Source organism: Ceratotherium simum, chromosome 35 (genome assembly GCF_057802395.1).
Source record: "Ceratotherium simum simum isolate JZ-2026a chromosome 35, ASM5780239v1, whole genome shotgun sequence".
NCBI classification, from domain to species: domain Eukaryota; kingdom Metazoa; phylum Chordata; class Mammalia; order Perissodactyla; family Rhinocerotidae; genus Ceratotherium; species Ceratotherium simum.
Genome location: NC_141934.1, coordinates 26,584,175 through 26,611,085, shown reverse-complemented (window position 1 = coordinate 26,611,085; position 26,911 = coordinate 26,584,175). Strand labels below are relative to the sequence as shown.

Below are 26,911 nucleotides of genomic sequence, written 5' to 3'. Positions count from 1 at the left end.
TTCACACATGGACTACTACCCAGCAATAAAAAGGAGTGAACCACTGACACACACAAGCACCTGGGTGGATCTCAAAGTGATTATGCCGAGCGAAAGAAAACAGGGTGGAAAAGAGTACATGCTGTTTAATTCCATTTATAGAAAACGCTAGAAAATGCAAATGAATGTACAGGGATAGAGAACAGATCAGGGGTTACTGGGGAAGGGAGAGAGGGGAGAGGTGACAGGGAGGGACCGAAAAGGGACACGAGGGACTTTTGGGGATGGCCGACATGCTCCCTATCTTGATGGCGGCCTTTTCATGGGTAGAGACATATATCCAGGTCTCAAATTGTCCACTTGAAACATGTGCGGTTCATCGTATGCCAGTCACTCCTCCGTAAGGCCGTTTAGGAAACAAACAGGCTGTCGGAGGCCTGGACTGGAAACGGGTGTGAAGGGGACGGGTGCCACACCCAGCTGCCTGGGCATTAGGTTCCCCGCGTGCCGGCTGAACGGTGGCTGTGGCTGGAGGCAGCTGGCGGCGCGGGCAGAAGGGATGGCAGAAGCCGGGCAAGGTAACACGAGGCCGGGTTGGGGGCAGGAGTCTGCTCACACTCGCAGCAGGGCGTGTGGTTGTCTCTCCGTCGCTGTGTCTCATCACCCTCCTCTGCCTGACACGGCATCACCGGGTCCTGGCGAGGCTGTGCCCATTTATTCAACGTTCCTCTTGGTCCCCATGACCAGCTCCCCTCCTCCTCCCCAGCTCGCTGTGTTCTATTGGAATCTTTTTTTTTTTAATGTGCTCTTGCAAAATGACTAATTGCATGTATTTAATTCACTCAAACGGATGACGCTGTCGTATCTTTCTGGTTCCTGCTCTCACCCGGCGCAGTTGCTGTGACTGCTAATCGCTGCGTCCTCCTCCGTGGTGTGGGGTCCCTGCCTTTGACCTGCTCACTCGCCCAGAGGTGGGCCAACCAGATGACCTCCAAATCACGTCACAATGACTAGCCTCAAACTGTGCTCTAGGGACGGACCCATGTGAGACTTGCTGGGCTATATATATATACACCCGGGGGCAGTACTCTTGCATCATGAGTGTATTTACCTTGACTGTTCTGTTACATTTGTTGCTGAATGTTTGCTAGGGAAACAATTTTTAGCACCCACAAAAGCATCAGGGTGGGGTGGAGGGGTGTACTCAGTTGCAGTGCCCTGCTAGGATTGCCCAAATTAGCAAACGAAAATACAGGACGCCCGGTTGAATTTGAATTTCAAATGAGCAACAAATATTTTTTTTTGGCATAAGTATGTCCCAAACATTGCGCAGGACATACTTATATTAAAAAAGTATTTGTAGGGACCGGCCCTGTGGCCTAGTGGTTAAGTTTGGCATATGCTCTACTTCAGGAGCCCAGGGTTTGCGGGTTCAGATCCCAGGCACAGACCTACACACTGCTCATCAAGCCATGCTGTGGCAGCAACACACGTACAAAGTCGAGGAAGATGGGCACAGGTGTTAGCTCAGGACGAATCTTCCTCAGCAAAAAAACAAAAAAAAAAAGAAAAGAAAAAAAATTTGTGCTTTATCTGAAACTCAAATTTAACCAGGCGTCCTGTATTTTGGCAACTCTACCCCACACTGAACACTTAAATCCAAGATTGTAGGAGATTGGGGAACAGAATCATAGAATCACTGCTACATGTCAAAATCGGGAAAACGCCACAAATACTTCGTTGGAAGTGAGGAAATATATTAGGAAGTCCATACAACGAAATTACAATAAACATTTATGCAGCTGTAATTTTCACAATATTTTAATTCTGTTCTGAAAACGGTCTACAAATATCTCTACACAACACCAAAGCCAGTGATTTAATAAATAAGAGGAACGTATGTACCGCTTTGCAAAAAAAAAATAAGCCTTATACGTTGTTGTCTATATATGATATTTGTACAATCAGTTTCCCAAGGCTTCTGGGACTAAAATGTGCACACACCACATACACACACACACTCACACCACTATATTTAAATCAAATGGGTTTATATTGTGTCAAATTAAATGCTATATAAAATTTATAACCAGATACACAAAATACGAATTGAATCGTGAATACACTGTTGCTAAAGGGTACCACACCTCACGTAGATGATTTCCAGTTAAGAAGAGGGAAATAATTGCTTCACTGGATTTTAAGTGAGCACGAATCACCATCACCATCACAAGAAATCAATTTAATTACACAGTACTCAGAGATTTAACACACATGCAGATATTAAATTGACACTAGAATAAAACCTTTAAATCTGCAAAAAGACATTAGGACACAGGGTCAGTAACGCCGCTAGCTGCCACAGGGTTTCAGGAGACGATGCGAATGACGATCAGCTCTTTACGCCACCACAAGGGGAAACTGGTCCTGGTGCATCTCCGACATATCAAGGGATCATTGAGGAGCAAAGCACAGAATTCAGTATGCTGAACAAAGGTTGTTTATTCCAGATACCATACATCATACTGAGGGTTGTCCAGTATTAATTTTAAGGGTACTGTGTTAGGTCCTGCCAAAATATATAATTCTATTATTCACAAGTAAGGAGCAAAGTCCAACTACTCAAATGGCCGTAAACAAAACCTTTGCAGAATGGTGATACATAATTAAAAAAAAAAAAAGTTGGGAGAGGGGATTGACACCTCAGGGCCTTAGGAATTCCTTTTAACATGAGCTAACTAGATGTGGAGAGCTGGCTTTTCGGTTAAGTCAGCCAATTCAAAACCCATCAGGGAGAAGTTATGAGGTATCAACTCGTAAGGCAGCTGTCATTCATCAAAAGCATCTTCAGCAGTAGCAGGAAGCATCGAAATGAAGCAATTCAGGATTCCCACTGGTGACAAGGTGTATTAACCGTGTTTTAGATTCTGCATTGGATATCTGCCGTGTTCTTCCTAACCCCTCCATAAGGCCACTCAATCACAGGGCCAGACTAATGACCAAAGTGGTATAGGTACAACTTCCCCACAGGCCAGCCCTCGTGGGCGTGCAGAAGTCATATTACAATCCTCCCAACCACTGGCCCCGACCTGCACATTTACACTTAGTGCCCAACAGGGGATGTCCCCACCCAGTTACTGCCCCCCACCACAGTCACAAGGCATAGTCCCAGGTCCCGTTTCCCGACCCTGTGTGTGACAGGCTTCGTGTGGCCCTGCGTGGCATGCTGTGCCCGTCATCTTTGTGGAACTGTAGTAAAGCTTCTTCCAATGACATTAACCTCTCCATGCCGTCACTCACTTTCTAAGTTAAGGACCCCGGCACAATTCACAAAGCCAGCTTTCCAGAAATTCCGTGGCTGTGCTTCGTTCCCAGAAATGATATGGGATATCACTGAAATGTAAAGCAAAAAAAAACCCAGAAGGCAGGAAATGCTGCTTGGTATTGGAAAACGTACTTAGGGGAGCCTTACTCGCCACGAAAGCATCTTTGCTGGCATGTTTAGTCGACGTCTAAACATCGACCCCAAAAGATCCACACAAATCCAGCAATTTAGAGAGAGTTGGTCCTTTTTCTTTTCTGGACTATTTTCTGTGCTTGGTATTTATTGTGATACTGAAGCATTGGGAAATTAACACTGATGAACTTGAAGCTATCTCAGAAACCGCCTCTTCATTATCACAGATCCACAGCAGTTTTCATCAGGATGGTTTTATACCACATCGAATGAAGTGTCGCACTAATGTAGTCTACAGCCCTGAAGACACAAAAACGGTTTCTCTTCAAGGTATGAGATATGGTACAAAAATACATTTTTCCACGTACAAAAGAGAGAAAAAAGAAAGAGATAGGGGAGGCGGGGGAAGGCCAAGTGCCCTTCCACGGAATGGAGAAAAAAGAATCACAAACCCTTTGGGGTTAAGAATATGCCCGAACAAAAGTCAAATTTATGCATTAAAAAGCAAGAGTAATTCAGACCTACCATCCAGGATTTCTATCAGAATTTCAAATAAGGTTCTACCCTGAAGTGAGACTCTTAATTAACTGCAGGTTCTTTCATTAAACATCAAGACATTTTTCACTTGAGTGCATCAAACTGTAAAATTGGCTTCAGACCCTACACTTAGCGAATTTGGTAAAATGGTGGGTATTCTCAACAGCAATTTTCAGTTGGTGCTTGTGGTCTCAATCCACCAACGCCCAGATACGCACCTGCCCCCCTCGATTGACTCGAGTTAGAGTGGTGTTCCTGTCTAGATTTCAACACAGCACCGTACCCTTCAAGTTTCATGTGCGAGGGAGGGAGGGGGCAGGGAGTGGATATTATACCCAGACCAGTGATGGTTTAAGACTCAAAAGCTTTGTGCAGAGAATGCTAACTTTCCCCTGGCCAACATACGCAAAGCAATGTTTTAGTACCTAAACACGCCAAATACACAAAAGCCAAATGAGCAAAAGGAAGGAGGGCAAAGATGACCTCCCCAGAGTTATTTATACCCTGTGCTAAAATAGATTTGCCTATGAGTATCTCAGTGACAAAACTGGAACGGTTTCAACCCAGAAACCACGAGCCTGAAATGCCCACGGACAAAGATCTGCCCAAGCAAATCCCGGAGAACACGTATGCATTTCAGGAAGTGAACCGAATGCAGGAGAGTTTGGGCCCCATTACGTGCACCCTAAACACAGAAGTTTCATAAACATCCTCAAACACGTCTGCTTTTGTCTTCCAGATACTTGCAACCAAAAATAACAACTCACAGAAACACCACAGAAAAGTGGGCAGACAGCTGAGTTCTCTCCAAAATGATACGTGGACCGTAAGGTTTTGTTTCTACCCGATCTGGCATGGTCTCTGCACATCAGCATCCAGGGGCTCTGTGGGGCGCTGCCGGGGCGCAGAGAGGGGCAGGGAAGGACTGTGGAGACAGTCTCAACCCCCGGCAGCCTGCAAAACTGCGTCCTGCAAAAGCTGTGACTTCTCCTGGCCCTGGGCTTACAACACCCTTGGGGGTTCCAGAAAGGGGGTGTTTCCACCAGCCCCCCATCTGAGCCTTGCAAGGCTCCCCTGTCCAGGACCCCGCGACCATCTGCCCTGCATGTACCTCTCTCTGCCCCTAGAGACCACCTAAGTGGACTTCAGAGAAAAAGCACCTCACACGTGTATTGTAAAAATTGCAGGAAAAACAATTCAGATCTTGTCCAAAGCTTCTTTATCGCTGCTCATGGTTCCTGAGAATGCTTTATAAGCAGCAATAGACTTGAAAACGTTATTAGCTGCTATGGTGTGGTTTCCTTCTAAGGTCTTCAGTCAATCAAAAACAAAATGAAACAGAAAAAACGCTCGAGAGCATACCTTTCCTACAGAGGCCCAGCTGGCAAACGGCGGAATTAGGACATCAGATCAAGATTCCTGAGTGAGCCTTGAGGCTTACCCAGCAGCTCTTGGCTTCAAACCCCAAAGACACTTGCCAGGTCCTCGAATTTTCCTTTACAAAACACTGAGGTTAAAACACATCAAAATACAGAGGGGAAAAAAAAAATCTCAGGTTTTGTACAAACAATGATTTCTTCATCTAATGATATAATTGACGGCAGCTTGGCGGGGATCGCTAGGATTCAGAAGAGGTTCAGGTTTATCCTCGAAGACACCCGTCCACATTGAGAAGCGACAACACTCATCAACTAAGGCATCAACCAAAAACAACACGGAATGAGGCTCACAGTTTGGGAACATGAAAACAACGCACACAGACCTCACCCACCCGTCCCTACGCTGCGAAAACAAACGCCAGCCTCGAAACTTTTCCAGAGCGTCGAATCAGCGTATTCTTCCCCTCAACGTAAAGTTTCAATAAACTTGACTCGATCTGCCTTTATTAAAAAACCTTACAAAAGATGTATTTAAATGCTTGAAAAAATTAACTTTATGCTCTATGCACAGATAAACTTCTCTGACTGTACAGCTAAGACGGTTATATCCTTTGTTTAAAAAATATTTTCTCCACTCATGACACTTCGCAGGTAGTTCCACACAAATGATCTATCACTCCACTTGGAACGTGTCCCAGGAGTCGACACGTGGCCAGAAATACCCTCACAAAGCGCCACTCTCTTGCTCTGGAACGTTTATTAAGATTGTTTGGGGTTTGGTGTTCTTTTTTTCCTTCTCCTTTTCTGTTTTCGGAGAGAGGGCGCTGGCGCGAGGGGCCCCGGCCGGCCGGCTGATTGTCACTTGCCGTTGGAGCGGTCCAGACTCTCCAGGACTCTGTTGAGGCGGATGTTGAGCAGTCTGACCTGGTTCTCCAGGTGCCCCAGCTTCTCCTCCAGGCTGGGGCCGCTCGGGCCACTGCGCCAGTAGAAGCCCATGGGCCCGGTCATGAAGTAGACGGCCACCACGAAGCACAGTGGCAGGACGGCGTGCTCCGGCTCGCCCTCGTACTTGTGCAGGATGTACACGCACGACATGGAGAACAGGATGACACGTACCACCCAGAAGAAGCGGCCGAACACCACGTGCAGGAGGCTGAAGGTGAAGCCCAGGGTCAGAGACAAGAACCAGTAGGCCAGGAGGACGGCGCCGACCAGCAGGAGGGCGCGGGCCGGGCTGTTGGCCACCGAGGCTGGGCTGAAATACTGGGACATGTTCGAGACTGCAAACAGAAAAGAGGGACAGAGACTGGTTACAGGGAGCCCAGGGTTTCTCTGCAGGCGGGGCTGGGCAGCTCAGCTCACTTGCTGGGCCTTTGCAACAACTCAAGGAACTAAGCTGCCTCACTAACCTTCAGACTAAGTCTTAGGAGAAGACAGGGCAGCTCATAAGACTGCCTGCCATGTCGTGGGTTTCAAATACCTTTCATGGCGGGGAAGAGCCTTCAGACTGTCTTTCAATTTCCTTCCTTCCTGTCTTCCATAGTAACAAATGCCCAGTTTTAGGCTGGGCACATGGCTACCTAGGATAAAGGCGTTTCCCAGCCTCCCTTGCAGCTACATGACTAAGCTTTGGTCAAGGAGAGGTAAACAGAAATGTTATGTGGTCCCTTCAAGGTGTTTTTCCTAAAAGTAGCAGGAAGGTGCCCTTTACCTCCTCCTCTTCGGCCTGCTGGAATGTAGATGTGATAGCTGGAGTGGGAGCAGCTGTCTTGGGCCATGGGGGAAGGGAAGTCACCTATTGGGGAGCAATAACATGGAAGGCGCCTCTGTCCTGAGGACAAGCCACCTACCTGCCTAGCCACCTACCTGTGAACTTGCACAAAAGAGAAATAAGCTTCCATCTTGTTTAAGCTGCTGTTATTTGGGGTCTCTGTTACTCACAGCCAAACCTAACCGTAACTGGTACACACACATGAAGTCCCATCTTAAGAATGAAGTGAAATGGAGGAGCTGCATCTTCTGTGTGCCCGACTTAAGAAAATTTTCAAACAGAAAAGTTAAAAGAACAGTAAAATAAATACTCCAATTGAAACCACCCAAGTTTAACAATTGTTAACATCTTGCCATATTTCACTTCATGTCTCTAGTCACGTACTTTTTTTTACTGAATCATTTGAAAGATGCACACATCACACTTCAGCATGCATCTTTTTGCCAGTTTTATTGAGATATAATTGACATACAGCACTGTATAAGTTTAAGGTATAGAGCATAGTGACTTACATACATTGTGAAATGATTACCACAATAAGTTTAGTTAACATTCATCATCTCATACAGATACAAGAAAAGAAAAAAAATGTTTTTTTCCTGTGATGAGCACTCTTAGGATCTACTCTCTCAAGAACTTTTCTGTATATATATATATATATATCATACAGCAGTGTTAACTATGGTCATCATGCTGTACATTACATCCAGGACTTATTTATCTTACAGGTGGAAGTCTGTACCTTGTGACCACCTTCCTCCAATTCCCCCTCCCCCTACCTCTTGTAACCACAAATCTGATCTCTTTTTCTATGAGCTTGGTTTTTGTTTTTGTTTAAGATTCCACATATAAATGAGATCATACAGTATTTGTCTTTCTCTGTCTGACTTATTTTACTAGGCATAATGCCCTCAAGGTCCATCTATGTTGTCATAAATGGCAGGATTTCCTTCTTTTTTTGTGGCTGAATAATATTCCACTGTATGTGTGTATATATATATATACACCACAACTTCTTTATCCATCCATCCATTGATGGACACTTAGGTTGTTTCCATGTCTTGGCTATTGTAGATAATACTGCAATGAACACAGGGGTGCAGATATCTCTTCCACATAGTGTTTTCATTTCCTTTGGATAAATACCCAGAAGTGGGATTGCTGGATCATATGGTAATTCTATTTCAATTTTTTGAGTACTCTTTTCCATGGTGGCTATATCAATTTACACTCCCAACAACAGTGCACAAGGATTCCCTTTTCTCCACATCCTCGCCAGCACTTTTATCTCTTTCTGTGATAGCCATTCTAACAGGTGTGAGGAGATAGCTCATTGTGGTTTTGATTTGCATTTCCCTGATGATTAGTGATGTTGAGCACCTTTTCATGTGCCTGTTGGTCGTCTGTGTGTCTTCTTTGGAAAAATGTCTATTCAGGTCCTTTGCCCATTTTGTAATTGGAATATTTTTTGCTATTGAGTTGTATGAGTTCTTTATATATTTTGGATATTAACCGCTTATCAGATATATGGTTTGCAAACACTTTTTCCCATTCTGTAGGTTGTCTTTTCATTTTGTTGATGGTTTCTTCTGCTGTGCAGAAGCCTTTTAGTTTGACGTAGTCCCACTTGTTTATTTCTGCTTTTGATGCCTCTGCATTTGGTCTCAAATCCAAAAAATCATCACCAAGACTGATGTCAGAGAACCTACTGCCTATGTTTTCTTCTAGGAGTTTTATGGTTTCAGGTCTTATGTTCAAGTCTTTAATCCATTTTGAATTCACTGTTGAGTGGTGTAAAATAGGGCTCCAGTATCATTCTTTTACATGCAAACATACAATGTTCACAGCACCATTTTTATTGAAGAGACCGTCTTTTCTCCAGTGAGTATTCTTGGCTCTCTTACCCAACACTAGTTGACCGTATATGCATGGGTTTATTTCTGGGCTCTCGATTCTGTTCCACTGGTCTACAAGTCTGTTTCTACGCCAGTACCGTACCATCTTGGTTACTATAGCTTTATAGTACAGCTTGAAATCAGGGAGTGTGATGCCTCCAGCTTTGTTCTTCTCTCTGAGGATTGCTTTGGCTTCGGGGTCTTTTGTGGTTCCATAAAGATTTTAGGATTGTTCTTTCTACTTCTGTGAAAAATGCCATTGGAATCTTGATAGAGATGGCATTGAATCTATAGATGGCTTTGGGTACTATGGACATTTTAACAATATTAATTCTTCCAGACCATGAACATGGGACACCTTTCCACTTATTTTGTGTCTTCAATTTCTTCCATCAACGTCTTGTAGTTTTCAGTTTAAAGATCTGTCACTTCCTTGGTTAAATTTATTCCTAAGTATCTTATTGTTTTTGACGCCATTGTGAATGAGATCGCTTTATTTCTTTTTCAGATAATGTGTTGTTAGTGTATAGAAACACTATGGATTTTTGTACGTTAACTTTGTACCCTGAAACTTTACTGAATTCGTTGATTAGATCTACCAGTTTTTGGTGGAGTCTTTAGGGTTTTCTACATATAAAATCATGTCACCTGCAAAGAGACAGTTTTACTTCTTTCTTTCCAATTCTGATGCCTTTCATCTTTTAAGGATAAAGTAACATTCTCCTCAACGCCATGCTACTATCATTATACCTAAGAATATAAAATTCCATAACCTCACTCAAACTTCCCCAGGTATGCAGGAATATATTTCTATCTGTTTCCCCCACCCAACCAGGACCCAATTATGGTTCACGCACTGCAACTGGCCACGTTGGTCAGTTTCCTCTAATCCAGAAGAGTCCCGTGACACGGACTTTCTGAAGACTAGTTTCCTTGCAGAAGGTCCTCCCTCCTGGAATGTCTGATTGTCTCCTCAGAGTGTCGTTCACCAAGTTCACGGGGAGTTACATCCCGAGTGCATTTAGCTTGCACCGGCAGTTCTCACAGGTGAGCGAGTGCGTCAGCAGCCCCTGGAGGGCTTGTGGACGCGGGCAGCTGGGCCCAGCCCCAGAACGTGTGATTCCTAGGTCTGGGGGGGCCCGGGAATCCGCACCTCTCACAAGTTCCCGGGGATGTCGCTGCTGCCGCTGCTGCTCTGAAGGCCTCGCTCTGGGATCTACTGGCTGATGCACAAGCAACTCTAGGCATCGGGGAAGGAGGGGCACGGGGTGAAGTGGGATATGACGATGTGGAGAGGGTCAGTGTGGACCAGAGCAAGCATGAGATGGGAAGACTGGAACCCGGGGCTTTTCAAGTCTCTAAACGCATCTACAGCGTGAACATCTCGAACCCTCGCCACATCCCCCAAAGGTGATCAGACTGTCGTGCACAAGGCGGCCACTTCCTCTGGGGCCCAACCTCACAAATAGCAACCTTCTCCAGGGCTGAAGGCTCAGACCCTCCAAAAGTCGGAGTGCCAGACTTCTTCACGGTGCCTTCCAGAGTCATCGGGAGCATTTTAACTAAATGTGGTTTTGAGTTTGGAGCTGAATTTCACCTGGAACCCCTGGAGAAGATGAGACTAAAGCAAACCTTTTGGTCTCAGGCCCCCCAAGAGCTTTTATTTATATAGGTTCTCTCTCTTTATATTTGCCATATTAGAAACTAAAACTAATATTTAATACATTCTGAACTTAAAAAAAAATTTCTTTTTGATTATGTACTTTAATACACTTCATACTTTCAGGCTAATCTTTCTTAATCACTACTTTTTTTTTTTAAATACTTTATTTTTCAGAGCAGTTTTAGGTTCACAGCAAAATTGAGTGGAAGATGTAAGTTGCCAATAATTTTTAAACAGTTATTAATTCATTTAAAAGTAACGATGAACCCATTATAGGTTAACAGAAAAAAATATATTTTTATGAAAAATAACTTTTCTGAAACAAAACGGAAAAAAAAAACATAGTGAGAAGTGTGGTATTGTTTTGCAATTTTTGCAAATCTCTTTAATATCTGGCTTGTTAAGAGAGCCGGATCCTCGAATCTGTTTTTGAATTCACATAAATAAATTGCCAGCCACAAATCTGGGCCACGTGTGGTTTTAAATTTTCTAGTACCCACATTAAAAAGGCAAAAAGAAACAGGTAAAATTAATGCTAAGATATTGTATTTAACCCAATATATTCAAAATATTATCAACACGTAATCAATATAAAAAATTACTGAAGAGGCCAGCCTGGTGGTGCAGTGGTTAAGTGCATGCGCTCTGCTGTGGTGACCCACGGTTTGCAGGTTCAGATCCCGGGTGCACATTGACACATCGCTTGTCAAGCCATGCTGTCGTGGCGTCCCACATAAAGTACAGGAAGACGGGCATGGATGTTAGCCCAGGGCCAATCTTCCTCAGCAAAAAAAAAAAAAAAAAAAAAATTTACTGGAGCACATGAGAATGCGTGGCCTCATGGAGACATGTTGCTGGAAAGAGGAGGACCTCACAGTTCCCCTGAAAGGGCCTCGGGGACCCCTGGGTTCCTCAGAGCAGACTTTGAGAACCGCTAGACTCGACTGTATGTACACAGCCACATAACACGTACTACCTGTTATCAAGGGGCTATGACAAGTGATCAGCAGGTACAAGGCCACCTGGGCGAATCCTGGCCTGGAGATGAGAATGCTAACCTGCACTCCACATTCAACCACGGACTTCAAAACTGCCGTCTCAATCAAGGGAGGGCGGTCAGAAGCAACCTTACTCCCCACAGGCCCTGAAAATCCTAAATAGAACCTGAGCAACTCTGGCTACCCTGCCGTCTAGCAAAGGGTACTGCAGTAGTTTCCGGGGCTGCCGTGACAAAGGACCTGAAGCTGCGTGACTTAAACAACAGGAACTCACTCTCTCTCAGTCCTGGAGGTGAACAGTCGGAGATGAAGCTTGGTCCCTTCTGAGACTCAGAGGGAGAATCTGTTCCAGGCCTCTCCCCAGCTTCTGGTGGTTTGCTGGCCATCTTTGGCATTCTTGACTCAAAAAAGCATCACCCTGATCTCTGCCTTCATCCTCATATGGCCGACTCCCTGTGTGTCTCTGCGTCCAAATTTCCCCTTCTTAGGAGGTCATCCTGGATTCAGGGCCCATCCTACTCCAGCATGACCTCATCTTAATTAGTTACATCTGCAAAGACTCTCTTTCCAAATAAGGTCGCATTCTGAGGTACTGGAGGTTAGGACTTCAACAGAAGGATCTGAGGGACAATTCAACCCGTAACAGGTACCACTCAAAGAAAAGTAAACCTTTCGATGGCAGACGTGCTTCTCAGCTTGGCCCAGGTTTAAGTCATCGCACATCTGTAGTCTCCATGGGCGGACAGGGGAAAGCTGGCTCTGGGCACTGGACGCAGACAGCCCTCAGCATAGAGAATGGAGATCAGGCGGGCCCCAGAACTGCACAATGACTTACTCTTTGGAGCAGAGCCCCTTCACAAGCCATTTCTTGTGGGCCAGGCACTGTTCTGACTGCTCTGCATGAATTGTCGTTCGATCCTCACCATGTGATGATGAGATTTGCAGCATTTTCCACACGAGGACACAGGCACAGAGCGGGACTTGCCCAGGGTCCCAGAGCTAGGGCAGGGCAGAGCTGGGGTTTTGACACAGGGAGGCCAGTCTCCAGAGTCTTCCACTCCCTGTGCTATCCTGATGCATCATCGCGGCAGAATTCATATTCCCCCCATTTTGTTAGAAGTGGCCTTGAGGCTCCAGAGAAAGTGAACAACTTGACGAAAATGAGAGACTTAAATCCATCCTTCCAATTCCTGGACAGATGCTCTATTTCCCAGAACGGTGTCTGAGCCAGCAGATCTGGAGTGGAAAAAAACTGTGCTGTCCGTTATGGATGCCACTGGCCACATGTGGCCACCAAGCACTTGAAATGCAGCAAGTGTGAACTGAGATGCACTGTGTCAGACACAGACTGGATCTGGAAGACTTAATACCCCCCGAAATGTAAGACACCTTGTTAATAATTTTTCATATTGACTACAAGTTGACATAATATTTTTCATCTAGTGGGTTAACTAAAATACCTTATTAAAATTAATTTCACCAGTTTCTTTTTACTTTTTTAACGTGGCAACTAGAACATTTAACATCACATATGTGGCTGGCATTTGATTTCCAACAGACCACTCTGCACTAAGGAGTCTCCATTTTAACCTGTACCCTGAAAAATTCTGAAGGAGGAAATTAGAGGATTGTGCTCTTGGAAACATTTTTTACCAGAATATCCAATTTTGGGGGCCGGCCCCGTGGCTTAGCGGTTAAGTGCGCGCGCTCCGATACCGGAGGCCCAGGTTTGGATCCTGGGCGCGCACCGACGCACCGCTTCTCCGGCCATGCTGAGGCGGCGTCCCACATACAGCAACTAGAAGGATGTGCAACTATGACATACAAATATCTACTGGGGCTTTGGGGAAAAAAAGGAGGAGGATTGGTAATAGACGTTAGCTCAGGGCTGGTCTTCCTCAGCAAAAACAGGAGGATTAGCATGGATGTTAGCTCTGGGCTGATCTTCCTCACAAAAAAAAAAAAAAAAAGAATATCCAACTTTGGAACAGTTTCCTGTAAAGCCTTTCACACACTCAAACTTCTACGCCTAACACACAAATCCCAAAGGCCTTCGGTTGCTTGAAGCTTATGCATCAAATAAAAAGGGGAAAATCATACATGCAAGTGGGTACTTCTGCCTCTGGAGTGTGCCAGCTACGCTCATCATGACTGTGGGCGTTCACAGCCTCCTCGTTCTGCTGCAGAGCGACTCTGCTCTGGTCCTCTCCCACGTGGGTAGAAGGCTGTCTCTACTCTGTAGTTCTTCACTCCAAACTGCACGCAATTTCTTGCAATCAGGTTTGTTTCTCCAGGGCCCGCTGGTCAGGGGTGGAAATACTGCGAGTTTCACAATCCGGGCAAGTGAATAGGGATTCCAAGCGGGATTGCACACAGTTGCTGTATCTGGGTTATGTGTTGACTCAGCCTGAGTCCCAGGAGGGGCCATCGCCCGCCCCAGGGGCTGCATGCTGCACGGCATCCTCTCACACGGCCATGCTGCTGCCTCCGATTCTTGGCCCGAGCAGCACGGTGCCCTGAGTTGGCCTAAGGCCTCTCGGAGGTTGAACTCAATGGTTCATGGCTGCAGATGGCTCTGAGTGGCTGGGGGGGCGACAGCAGGTGTGGACCAGGGCGCCCCAACCTGTGCAGCTTTCGGCCAGTGCCTCAACCTCAAGCCCAGGTCTCCGATCTGTAAGGTGAGAGTGTCAAGGGCCAACAGGAGGATTCCGAGAGATTCTGCACAAAATGGAGCTATATTAGTTTCCTAGGGCTGCTAGGTCATACAACATATGACCACAGACTCGGCAGCTTTAAATAAGAGGAACGTATTCTCTGACAGCTCTAGAGACCAGAATTCTGCAACCAAGGTGTCAGGAGGGCTGTGCTCTCTGTGCAGGCTCTAGGGGAGGGTCCTTGCTTTTTCCAGCTTCTAGTGGCTCCTGGCTGCCTCACTCCGATGTCTGCCTCCATCGTCACACAGCCGTCTCCTCCCTGTGGGTTTCTCTGCGTCTGTGTCCAAATTTCCCTCTTCTTATAAGGTCACCAGATACTGGATTTAGGAGCCACCCCAAGCCAGGATGGCCTCATCGTGACTTGATCACACCTGCAAAGACCCTCTTCCCAAATAAGGTCACACACACAGGTACGGGGCTTTGGGGAGCACACAAGTCAACTCACACCAGCAGCAAAGCAGCAGAGCCAACAGCCCCGCAGCTCTTATTAATGATGTGCCCCTTTGTGCCAGGGGCAGACCCGGGCTGAGGGTGCAGCCTGGAGGGGATGGGCAAGGCCCTGCTCACAGGAGCTGAGGTACCAGAGGAGAGACCACACACACACACACACACACACACACACACACGGGACGTTACAGCTGAGGAGTGCCATAAAGAGAAGGAATGGACAGTGTGAGAACAGACGACAAGGTCCCTTTACGTGGGGTAATCAGGATGGGCCCCTTGGAGGAGGCGTCATGTACCAGAGACCCAGGATGGGAAAGACCTGAGCAGGCACAGGGCTGGGGATCGCCCCAGGCAGGGAACACCTAAAGGGACTGGAGGGCACGTCCAGGAAGGGGAAGGAGGCCAGGGGCTGGGCAGATCCTAGGAGCTTACAGTCCTGTGCGAAGCCTGTGCCCATCCCAAGTGCAACAGGAGGTCACTGGGCAGCTTTAAGGAGAGTGACTTGACCCGACATGTTTTTTAAAAAAATCTCTCCGGCTGATTTGTTGAGCAGGGACCACAGGGGGCAAGAGAGGAAGCTGAGTTAGGAGGCATGTGTGCAGGGCCCCCTCTTAGGGGGCCCGAGGCTGCGCCCTCTGGAAGGCCTGCTGGCAAGGTGGGACCTTGGCTGGCGTCCGGGAACTTGGATTTCTGAAGTGTGATGTTGTGATTTATGATAAGAAATATATATTTGGTTCTCGTCCCCATTCCTGGCAAGAGCTCCTAAAACCCTTGGAATTTCCCAAGTGATGCGAGCCATGAAGGTGTCTTGATAATTCATAACAAGCCCCTTTCAACCACACTTGAGTTTATGTTAATCAAGTAACTTTTGGAAACCCCTAGACAACCACAGGATGGGCTGGTTGCCAGGGGAACCAACCATGTGATTAGAGGGTTGGAACTTCCAGTACCACCCTCTGACCTCTGGGGAGGGGGAGGGGCTGAGGGTGACTCCATCACCAATGGCCAGTGGGATGGTGCCTATGTAATGAGGCCTCCACAAAGACCCAGAAGGACGGGGGTTCAGAGAGATTCCCAGGTTGGTGAACTCAGAGAACAGGGAAGCTCCGAGCGGCCTCCCACAGACCTTGCCCCATGCGTCTCTTCCATCTGGCCGTTCCTGAGTTACATCCTTTGTAATAAACCAGGAGTCTAGTGAGCAGACTGGTTTCCTGATTTCTGTGAGCCACTCTAGCAAATCAACTGAACCCGAGGAGGGGGTCATGGGAACCTCTTATTTATAGCTGGTCGGTGTGAAGGAGGGGTGACAACCTAGACTTGAAATTGGCGTCTGCAGTGGAAGCACCCTTGTGCGACGGAGCCTTCACCCGTGGGACCTGACGCGATCTCCAGGGAGAACCCAGAATTGAGTTCCATTTGTGAGACACCTGGTCGGTGTCCGAGAAGAATGGAGTTCATTGCTTGGTGGTGTGGGAAAAAAAACAACCACATGGAGGCAGAGCTCCCTCCATTCCCTGATGAGGGGCTCTCTGCGCCTGGACTGTCCGTACAAACAACGCGGTTCATGCTGACCACCTGCTCTCCTTTGAGGAGTCTGGGGTCTGGGGACGGGCCAGGTAGAGGGTACCAATGTGACCAGCTCCCAGTAAACACCCTGGGTGCTAAGTCTCTCCTGGGCATCCCTGGCGGACAACACTTCACAGGAGCTGGGGGATTGAGTGTGTCCTGTGTGGCTCCCCTGGGAGGGCTCTGGAAGCCCGAGCCTGGTCTCCATCCACGCGCCCTCCCCCTCGCTGCTTGTGCGTCATGTCCTTTCGCTGTGATAAGTCACAGCCGTGAGCACCACCGTGTGCTGAGTCCTGTGAGTCCCCCTAGCGATGCACCAAGCCTGGGGGGAGAGGTGTTCTTGGGGGCCTCACACAGGAGGCCACTGCAGACTTCCTGGAGTGAGAGGCGGGGCCTGGCCCAGGGCTGTGTCCTCGAATTCCTGGGTCCCCAGCGGCAGCCTCCTGATTCCCGGAACAGGGCAGCAGCCCCTGGCAGGCCAGGCGGGCAGTGTCCCAGGGGTCACACGTGGCTCCTTCAGCCCTTCTGACGACTCTGTGAGCGCCTCATCCTCTGGATTGGATCTCTTTCAGCCTAAATACCTGGAGTAGCTTGTTTGGGATGCCAACCACCCAGAGAACCCACTCGGCGCGTGCGGTGTGCTCGGGGGGCAGACAGGTCGGTGCTGCCCAGTCACGCCTGAGCCTAGAGCACCTGCGACGCGCGGCTTTGATGGGCCGTGCGTAAAAGCAACTATTGCAGCACAAAATGCTCATTGGCATCCTCACTAGACCTCCCCAAGTCTCTGCCCGCGCCACCCACCGCGGGCACCCGCTCCTCGCCGTGAGAGCCACCAGAACAGACCAGCGTCTCACATGCACGCCCCCCACACCTACCGTCAAGGCCGAGAACGTCCAAGAGCTCCGTCCAGACTTTCCACAGCGTCTCCACAAACATGTCCACTCCCAGCACGAACCTCTCGGTCAGCCTGGTCAAGAACTGCGGAAACAAGCGAGCGGTCACTGCCGACTCGGCCACCGCCCCCCTCCTCCTGCCCCGCCAGGCTCGGGGGCGGACACCTCAGCGGGAAAACAGCCGCGGGTGACGAAGGCCTGGAGCCCCGCGCGGCCTGGAGCCGGGACGACGTCCCCGCGAGCCCGCCTCCCTCGTGCGCGCGGCCGCCCGGCCCGGGGCTCTGCGCCCCTCTGCCCGGCCTCCGCCGGCCTCCGCCTGCCCTCGTGTCTAACCGGCGGGACTTCCCGCCCCCGGCCTCCCGCCCAGATGTGGTTCGCACACTTGAGCCGGATCAGCCGCCCGCTGCGCACGTGCAAGTGACGGAGACCCACACCCCGTCCGGCTGTGAGGGGCCCCGGAGGGCCGCACCCGCTCTCCGGGGGACGCCGGAGAAGCACTGGGCGGCAACGATGCGAACGGGGGTGCAGCCTCGCCTCACCTTATGCGTTTCAATACGGGACATTCTATCCACATGGTCAAAAACGCAGAGCGACAAGTGGGAATTCAGTGAAAAGTAAGCCTCCCGGCTCGCTCCCCAGGAACCCAAATCCCCTTCCGGAGGCACCACTGTCACTCACTCACTTAGATGCACCCGGTGAAAACGGCATAGACAAATGTTTTTCCCACAAACGGCAGCATACGTGTACAGTTCTGCAGGTTTTCTCATGGAACACTGTGGAACACAGTGGTTACTCAACCTCAGACCGTACAGAGCTGCCTCATTCTTTTTAAAGACGGTACCCCTGCAGCTGTTGAACGAATCCCCTACTGATGGACACCTAGGTTTTTCCCGACCTGCACTACTACCGTGAACGGGGGAGCTGCAATGGGACCCTGTATACGTGCCCTTTGGTTCACAAGTGGAGGATAAATGCCTCAAAGTGAATTGGCTACAGCATTTTAAATTGGATCATTCCTCCAGGGAAAAGGAGGCGCAGGGTTGAATCAGCAACCGGAGAACAGAGGATGCCAACAACCTCGGGGCAGGACTGTGGCTTGGCTGAGCCTGCACCAGCCTGGGGGTTTAACCGTCGGGGTTCATATCCTGGCTCTGCCTCTTCCTACCAGTTAGGCGACCAAGGGTATATTACATGTAATACAGACCAGGGCTCCAGCTAACAAATGGAGGTCATAGTACCTACCCCATCTGGTTATTTGAGCATTAAATGGGATATTCACGTGAAATGCTTTGAGCACCTGGTAAATGGGCAAAATTCTTCCCGACATCCAATATTCTGACAGAGCGCTGACCCCCGTATGTCCCGCAAGGACATTGTCCTCTTAGCTTTAGGTAATTGCACTACAGGGATCTGTATACTTAAAGACCACATGGCCACCAGCTGATGAACGGATAAATACAGCCTGGCCTATCCGTACAACGGGATAATATTTGGCCATAAAAAAAGAATGAAGTACTGTGGCATGTTCCACAGCAATGAACCTTGAAAACATGATTCTAAGGAAAAGAAGCCAGAAACAAAAGACTACATGTTATATGATTCCATTTGTATGAAACGTCCAGAACAGGCAAATCCACTGAGACAGAAAGTAGATTAGTGGTTGCCTAGGGCTGGGGAGGGGGCGAACGCTAAAAGGTATAGGATTTCTCTTTGTGGTGATGAAAATGTTCTAACATTGACTGTGGTGATGGCTGCACAACTCTGTGAATATACTAACAACCACTGAATTGTACACTTTAAATGGATGAATCGTATGGTATCGTGAATTATACCTCCATAAAGCTGCTATTAAAAAAATGGAAGGGTTAAAAAAAAAAAGAATAATGGGAGAGTTGACATTAAAAAAACACCAGATGCTGTGGAGAATGCCAGAAGTAAACATATATGTCAGAGAGAAAGAGGGTGATGGTCCCTCTCTTTGGTGGGGTAGGTGGGTGGGGAGATGTGGGAGAATGTATCTCCACCCAGCTAGAAGGCACATTGGTATTGGTTTGGTTATAATTCTTTTCTTTTTGCTGAGGAAGATTGGCCCTGAGCTAACATCTGTTGCCAATCTTCCTCTATTTTGTATGTGGGTCGCCACCACAGCATGGCCACGAGTGGTGTAGGTCCACGCCCAGGAAGAGGACCTGAGCCGCTGAAGGGGAGTGTGTGGAACTTAACCACTAAGCCAGGGGGGCCAGCCCCAAATTCTTTTTTTTTTTTTTTTGAGGAAGATTGCCCCTGAGCTAACATCTGTTGCCAATCTTCTTGTTTTTTTTTCCCTCCCCAAAGCCCCAGTACATAGTTGTATATCCTAGTTGTAGGTCCTTCTAGTTCTACGTGTGATGCCGCCTCAGCATGGCTTGAAGAGTGGTGTGTAGGTCCGCGCCCAGGATCCAAACCAGCCAACCCCGGGCCGCCGAAGCAGAACGGACGAACTTAACCACTGCGCCACTGGGCCGGCCCCCCAATTCTTTTTTTTTTAAAGAGCTTTATTGATATATCATTTACATACCACTGAGTTCATGTCTTTAAAGTGGACGGTTCTGTGGTTTTTAGAATATTCACAAGGTTGTACAGCCATCACCATAATCTAATTTTAGAACATTTTCATTGCCCCAAAGGAAGCCTTGTCCCCATCAGCAGTCACTCCCGTTCCCTCCACCCCCAGCCTAGGCAACCACTAATCTCTCTCTGTCTCTACGGATTTGCCTTTCTGGACTTTCCACACTAATGGGATCATGCAACACCTGACATTTTGTGCCTGGCTCCTTTCACTCAAAGCAACATTTTCAAGGTCCACCCGTATCGTAGCATGAATCAGTACTTAATTCCTTTTTATTGCCAAATAGCATTGTATTTTACTGATATACCAGATTTTGTTTCTACTGTCATAATTCTTTAAAGTATGTACAATTTGTACACATTGGTCGATGGAGAGCAATTTTTATAATTTGTTCCAATGGAGGGAAAAGGAAAGGGCTCCACACCACGGCTTTTGTGAGAAAAGGATATCGGGCCTTTAAAATGGCACCAACTCCCCTAGACAGGGGGTGAGGAAGCAGTTATTTGGGAAGGAAGAGACGGTACTGCTCATGCTGATGAACCTCTCCGGGACTCAGCTTTCTCAGCTGTGAACTGGGGCTAGGAGAGGACTGGACACGAGAACCTGTAAAGACCCCAGCACACACCAGCACACAGCAAGTGCCTGGGCGCTGGAGCGGCCAGAGTGTTTCTGGCAGATACGCGAATGGTTGGGCGACCTGGCGCTCACTGCAGACTGAGCAATCACCGACCATGTAACGCACGTCTTCAAGGAGCTGGGAAACCTGGCACACCTGAGAACCTGCATGCCTGGGCATGACCTGGCAGTGCTCAGGACAGGCCCACCTGAGAACTGGCCAGGCAGGAGGACGGATGCAGGGAAGGGCCCATGGTTGGCCTCCCTAACCCTGCACCGGGAGAACCTGCTCTCCGCCCTGAGGGCTGGCACTGCCTGCTCTGGCTACTGCTCCGATGTCTCTGTGAAGACACAGGAGCCCTGAGGGGGTGTCATGGGCTGAACTGTGTTCCTCCAAAATTCCTATGTTGAAGCCCTAACCCCAGCACCTCAGAATGTGACTGGATTTGGAGATCAGGTCTTTAAGGAGGTAACTAAGGTAAAATGAGGTCATTAGGGTGGGCCCTCAGCTAACAGGACTTGTGACCTTATCAGGAGAGGAGGACACAGACAAGTACGGAGGGAAGATCCTGTGAGGACACAGGGAGAAGACAGCCGTCCACAGCCAAGGAGAGAGGCCTCAGGAGAAACCAGCCCTGATCTCAGATTTCTCGTAAATTCCTGTGGTTTAAGCCGCCCAGCAGTGCTACTTTGTTCTGGAGCCCTGGCAGACCAATCCAGGGGGTTACAGCGGAGCCCAGAGCCTGAGGCAGGTCACAGAAATCAGTGACAAACCGAACCTGACTCGCATCAGGCCCCTGGGTCTCGCTGCGGGTTCACGGGAATCGGGGATGGAGGAACGAGGGACACCACCACGAGGACCAAATGCAAACGTGGAGACGGCTACGGGGCACTGCCCCACCTGCCCCGGCTTCTCCACCAAGTAAACTGGCCTTGAACCAAAAAACACCACAGGAGGGAGAGAAGGAGCCGTTAAAACAAAAAGCCACTGAAATCACGTTGAGTGTGCGCCCTTGCCAGGACATGATGACAATGGCTCTTTGCCTCTGTGCTCTTCCTCCCAAAACCCATGACCCCCGTCTAATCATGAGAAAACCATCAGACCCATCCCCATCGAGGGGCATCCTGCAGAATCCCTGACCGTCCTCCCGAAAACTGTCCAGGTCATCAAAACCAAGGAAAGCCTGAGAAACCGTCACAGCAAGAGGAGCCTCAGGAGGCATGACAACTAATGTAACGTGGTGTCCTGGACGGGATCCTGGAGGAGAGAAATGGCATTAGGTAGAAACCAAGGACATCTAAATAAAGTACAAACTTTAGCTAATAATGATGTATCCATACTGGTTCATTGACGTAACAACCGTACTATAAAAATGTAAGATGTTAACAAGAGGGGAAAATGGGTACGGGGTATTTGGGAACTCTGTACTATACTCTCAATTTTCTGTAAATCTAAAACTGTTCTAAAAAAATAAAGATATTAAAAATGAGAGAGACTTAAAATACATATCAGTAAAGCCCAAGTGTAGACTTTGTTTGGATCCCAACTCAAACAAAGCAATTTTGTAAAAAGAATTTTGAGTCCGTCAGGGACATCGGAAAATGGACTTGGGTTAGTTGTTAAAGAACTGTCATGAGCTGTGATCATGGTATTGTGGTCATGAGTTTACAAACTTTTTATTTGTTAAAGATGCAGACTGATGTATTCAAAGGTGAACTAATACGTCTTGGATTAACTTTAAAATACTAGTCCAGGGCCGGCCTGGTGGCTTGGCTGTTAAGTGCGCGCACTCCGCTACTGACAGCCCGGGTTCGGATCCCGGGCGCGCACCGACACACCACTTGTCAGGCCATGCTGAGGCCGCGTCCCACATACAGCAACTAGAAAGATGTGCAGCTATGACATACAACTATCTACTGGGGCTTTGCGGGAAAAAGAGAAAAAAAAAGGAGGAGGATTGGCAACAGATGTTAGCTCAGGGCCGGTCTTCCTCAGCAAAAAGGAGGATTGGCATGGATGTTAGCTCAGGGCTGATCTTCCTCACAAAAAAAAAAAAAGAATTATAAAATACTAGTCCAGGTTAAAAAAAATTTTTGATGGGGGGATAGACGTAATGAGAATGGCAGTGAGTTGATCAACTGAAGCACTGGGTGGTAGGTCCGGGGGTGTATTATACGATTCTTCGTCCCTTTGTGTATGTTCGACAATTTTCAGGATGAAAAGTTAAAACAAGGAAGAGTCAGGTGAATGAACTTAGGAGGCCTGTGGCCGTGGCCCTAGGAAGGGGCAAGATCACTCCAGCTCGGGATTTCATTACCTCTTCCCTTACACCAACTCCACCCTACTCTCTCCTCACCCGTCACACCTCCCCAGGCACAGGCAAACTGGCTCCAAGGAAAAGGAGGCTGTCAGGGCAAATGTGCCTTGACGAGCAAGTCAGAGAAGAGGCGAGAGTTTCTGCCATTCAGAGGTTGCCCGAGCATCTGAAGAACACGACGAGATGCAAAGGTGACAGGAGCTAAAAATGCTGGAACAGACACACAGGTCATGAATGCATCACAAAGGAGCAAAGGCACCTCTAGGGTGGAAGGTCCACTGAGCCTCAACCAAAGGTCACGGTAAAGGGACACACTGACACCACGTGCCCCGAGGTGCTGCCACGGCAGAGACACAAACACCTTATGCAGAATTCTCGCTGGAATCGTATGCCCTCAACCTAACCCGAAGGAAACAATCAGATAGTACACACTACCGGACATTTCGAAAGACAACTGGCCAGTCAAAATCACAGTGAGATGCCATCTCAGCCCCACTGGGATGGCTACAATGAAAAGACAGACAATAACAAGTGTTGGCAAGGATGTGGAGGAACTGGAACCCTCACACACTGCCGGTGGGAACGTAAAACGGTACAGCTGTACAGAGGTTCCTTGAAATGTTAGTTACCATATGACCCAGCAAATCCACTCCTAGGTACATACCCAAAGCATTGAAAACATACATTCACACAAAAACTTGTACAGGAATGTTCTTCGCAGCATGATATGCAGTGGAAACAACCCAAATGTCTATCAACTGAATGGATAAATAAAAAGCCATAACAGGGAATGAAGCACTGACACCTGATACGACATGGATGAACCTTGAAAACATCAAGCTAAACAAACGAAGCCAGTCACACTGTATGATTCCATTTATATGAAACGTCCAGAATAGGACAACCGGCCCAAGGTCACCCAAGTGAGAAGCAGAGCTGGGATGCAAATCCATGTCTGTTGGGCATCAAGGCCCATGCTCCAAACCCAAAAGTGGTGGGTGTATTTTAGACATGTCCTAGATTAGAACATGGGGTGTTTCTTTAAACACCGTCAAGCTTCACAAGCCACCAAGCAGGTCTGGCTCTAATTAGTAAGCCCAGGAGCGCTGAAAACTATACTTGCTAGCAGACTCAGTTTTCCTTTAATTCAGATTGACAAAACAACCTCCCCCAAGCCTGGCTGGTCTGGGCTACTCTCAGCAGGAAATAAAATAATTCTAGATGGTGCACTGATAGCAGAACCAGGAAGGGTCACGAGGCAGGAAGACCAGTGAGGGCACTGGTGTGGGCCCCAGGCCCACTCTGCCTGGGTTCAAATCCCGGCTCTGCCACTCAGTCTGACCTGGAGCCAGCCACTTCACCACGCTGTGCCTCAGTTTCCCCATCTGTAAAATGGAAACAGTAACAGTACCAACTTCATAGGGTTGTTCTAAGGATTAAACGAGTTTATCTATAAAAGCACTTTGTGCATTTTAAGCAAATAACAAAAGTTAGAATTATCATCGTCTCTATTGAAGGCACAAACCCTGGTTTACTCCAGAAAGAGTTCTGACCTCGAGATGCTCAGATTCTTTGCCAGAATACAGCTGTCTTACTGATACCAACCCAGAGGTTAAGCCCTTAAATATCTGTTTTGAATTTCATGTCCGTGGACTTTGGATTCTCACAGAACCGTCAGCTGAGACGAGACACGGGTTGCTTGCACGTATCCGGCACAGTCAGACTTCTTTCTGCTCTAAAACAAACGCTGTCTGCAGACCTGCAGGTTCACCTTCTCCCATCCTTCACGCCCAGGCTGACTGGAGGGCACTCTTTGGGCATTCAGGTCGGGTCATCTTTCTCCCTCCTCGGCCACCTACAGAGTTCTCGCCCCCTAGAACCCACAACCTCTGCAAGAGGCATCCGCACACCCAGAGGAGGGTGGTCAGAAGTTACAGTTTTCCTAACAAATTAACCTGTCTTCCATTTTATCCAGTAAGAATATCCAGCCAATCTGATTTGGGGTTTTTTTGTGTTTTTATTTTTAATTTTTTTTTTTTTGTGAGGAAGATCAGCCCTAACATCCATGCCAATCCTCCTGTTTTTGCTGAGGAAGATCAGCTCTGAGCTAACATCCATTGCCAATCCTCCTCCTTTTTTTCCCCAAAGCCCCAGTAGATAGTTGTATGTCATAGCTGCACGTCCTTCTAGTGGCTGTAGGTGGGACCGGGCCTCAGCATGGCCGGAGAAGCGGTGCGTCGGTGCGCGCCTGGGATCCAAACCTGGGCCGCCAGTAGCGGGCGCGTGCACTTAATCGCTAAGCCACGGGGCCGGCCCCTGATTTGGGTTTTAATGTTCTTTTTCCCCTCCATCTCAAGCACCAGAAAACTTTTTTTCACCCTGAAAGTCCTTCCAGCAGGGCTAAGCAACGCTGATTGGCGCCTTGGCCAGGACATATGAACAATAATGGACAGCGATTCAACCATTACTCTGGGCCAGGAAAGTATCGACTCACAATTACAACCTCGTAATTAAGATGTTATTATTACTCCCATTTAAGGGATTAAAAAACTGAGGCTCAAAGAAGTGAAGCCACTTGCCTAAAGCCAGCCAGCTTGCAAGTGGCAGAACCCAAACCTAAACCCAAACTTCTCCCCAAAACCCCAGTGCTAGCGTGGAGCAAAGGAATTAATGAGCCTGTACTCAGAAAACCGCAGCACCACATGCAACCGTCCCCTGTTCACTTCCCGTTTCTCTCGTGCTGCTGTGTGGACTTCAGCCCCAATGGCGCGCTTGTCTCAGCTCCAGAGGGCCGGCCGGGGAGCCTCCCCCGCTCCTCCTGAGCACTCAGCACCATTCCCGGGGGGCTGCAGGCTCCTCAACAGCCCCAAAGTACACAAAACGCTCCAAGGAAAAGACCGAGCACACAGTAGGTGCTCAGGAGGGTTACTGTGCCAGGTTGCCAAAGCAACAGAGCAGACTGCATTACTCCCTTTTTCTTTTCTTATAAAGTCAAAAAAAAAAAATGCTAAATATCTTCAAAGCAGAAGGAGGAGGGCCTAAGGTGCTCGGGGAAGTGGGTCGGATGCGACGCTAGACGAAATTCGGGGTTGTCGGGGAGCGCGCAGCAGCGCGGGGAGAGGGCGCGGGCGGGCAGGGCGCCCCCTAGGCCGCGGACGGTGCCTGGCTCACAGTAGGTGCTCATTCAAACGTGCTGAATGAATGAATGAGAGGCGCGGCCGGCGTCAGCGCAGCCAGGGGAGGCCCCCGGCGCGCCGCCCTGGGGGGCGAGGTCCAAGGAGAAGCGCGGCGCGGAGGGGAGGGCGCCCCGAGGCCCTGCGCCGGAACCGGCCTCCAGACCCGACGCCGGCCGGGCAGCGCGGGGGAGCTGCAGGCGCAGGCCTCGGGGCGCAGGCCGGGCACCCCCGCCCCGGCCCGGGCACCCCTCTTCCCGCGCCCCGGCCGGCCGGCAGCCCCCGAGGCCCCGCACGGCCCAGGGCCGCCAGGTGCGCGGCGGCCGGGGCAAGGTGACCGCGGGCCCGGCGCCCACCTTCTGAGCCGCGCGCACGTTGTCCTCGCCGAACAGGCTGCTGACGCTCTGCGAGAAGGTGTTGACCGTGCGGCGGTAGCTGTTCTTCTCGGCGCCGCCGCGGCCCCGCGCCCCCTGCGCGCCCGGGGCCAGCAGCCCGAGCAGCAGCAGCAGCAGCAGCAGGAGCCCAGCCCGGGCCCGGGGCCCGCCCCAGGCGCGCGCGCCCATGCTGGGGCCGGCGGGATCGGGGTCGGGGAGAAGGGCGACGGCCGCACGGGGGGACGCGGCGGCTCCGGCGGGGACCGCGTTGGCGCGCTCCGGGCCGCGCGCCTCGCTTCTGCCGGCTGCCGCCGCCGCCGCCGCTGCGCCACCTGCCCCGCCCCGCGCGCACAGGCGGACGGCTCTCCCACGCCTCGCCCCGCCCCCGGACGCGGGACCCGGCCGCCCACCTGGCCCACCCGGCGGCCGCGGCTTGAGGTTGCTTTGTTTATCCCCCCGCCAAGCCCTCCATGAACTGGTGGCGTTTTAACCTTCTAAAAAAATAATTTCTATTTTTAACTTTT

At 49.2% G+C, this 26,911-nt stretch overlaps 1 protein-coding gene across 2 annotated transcripts; it reads right to left on the bottom strand.

The window, feature by feature from the left end:
• Positions 1-1,784: 1,784 nt before the first annotated feature.
• Positions 1,785-26,661, bottom strand: BRI3BP (BRI3 binding protein). Of its 2 annotated transcripts, XM_087423456.1 has the most exons (4): positions 26,370-26,661; positions 17,282-17,384; positions 7,064-7,147; positions 1,785-6,632 (listed from the first exon to the last, which is right to left on the bottom strand). In XM_087423456.1, exons 1-4 carry the CDS (start codon positions 26,574-26,576, stop codon positions 6,211-6,213), a joined length of 816 nt encoding a protein of 271 aa, XP_087279582.1. In that variant the 5' UTR covers positions 26,577-26,661; the 3' UTR covers positions 1,785-6,210. The 2 variants fall into 2 exon arrangements, with proteins under 2 accessions (XP_087279582.1, XP_087279583.1); XM_087423457.1 differs by lacking the exon at positions 7,064-7,147 and having other exon boundaries at positions 26,370-26,653.
• Between the last annotated feature and the right edge of the window lie 250 nt (positions 26,662-26,911).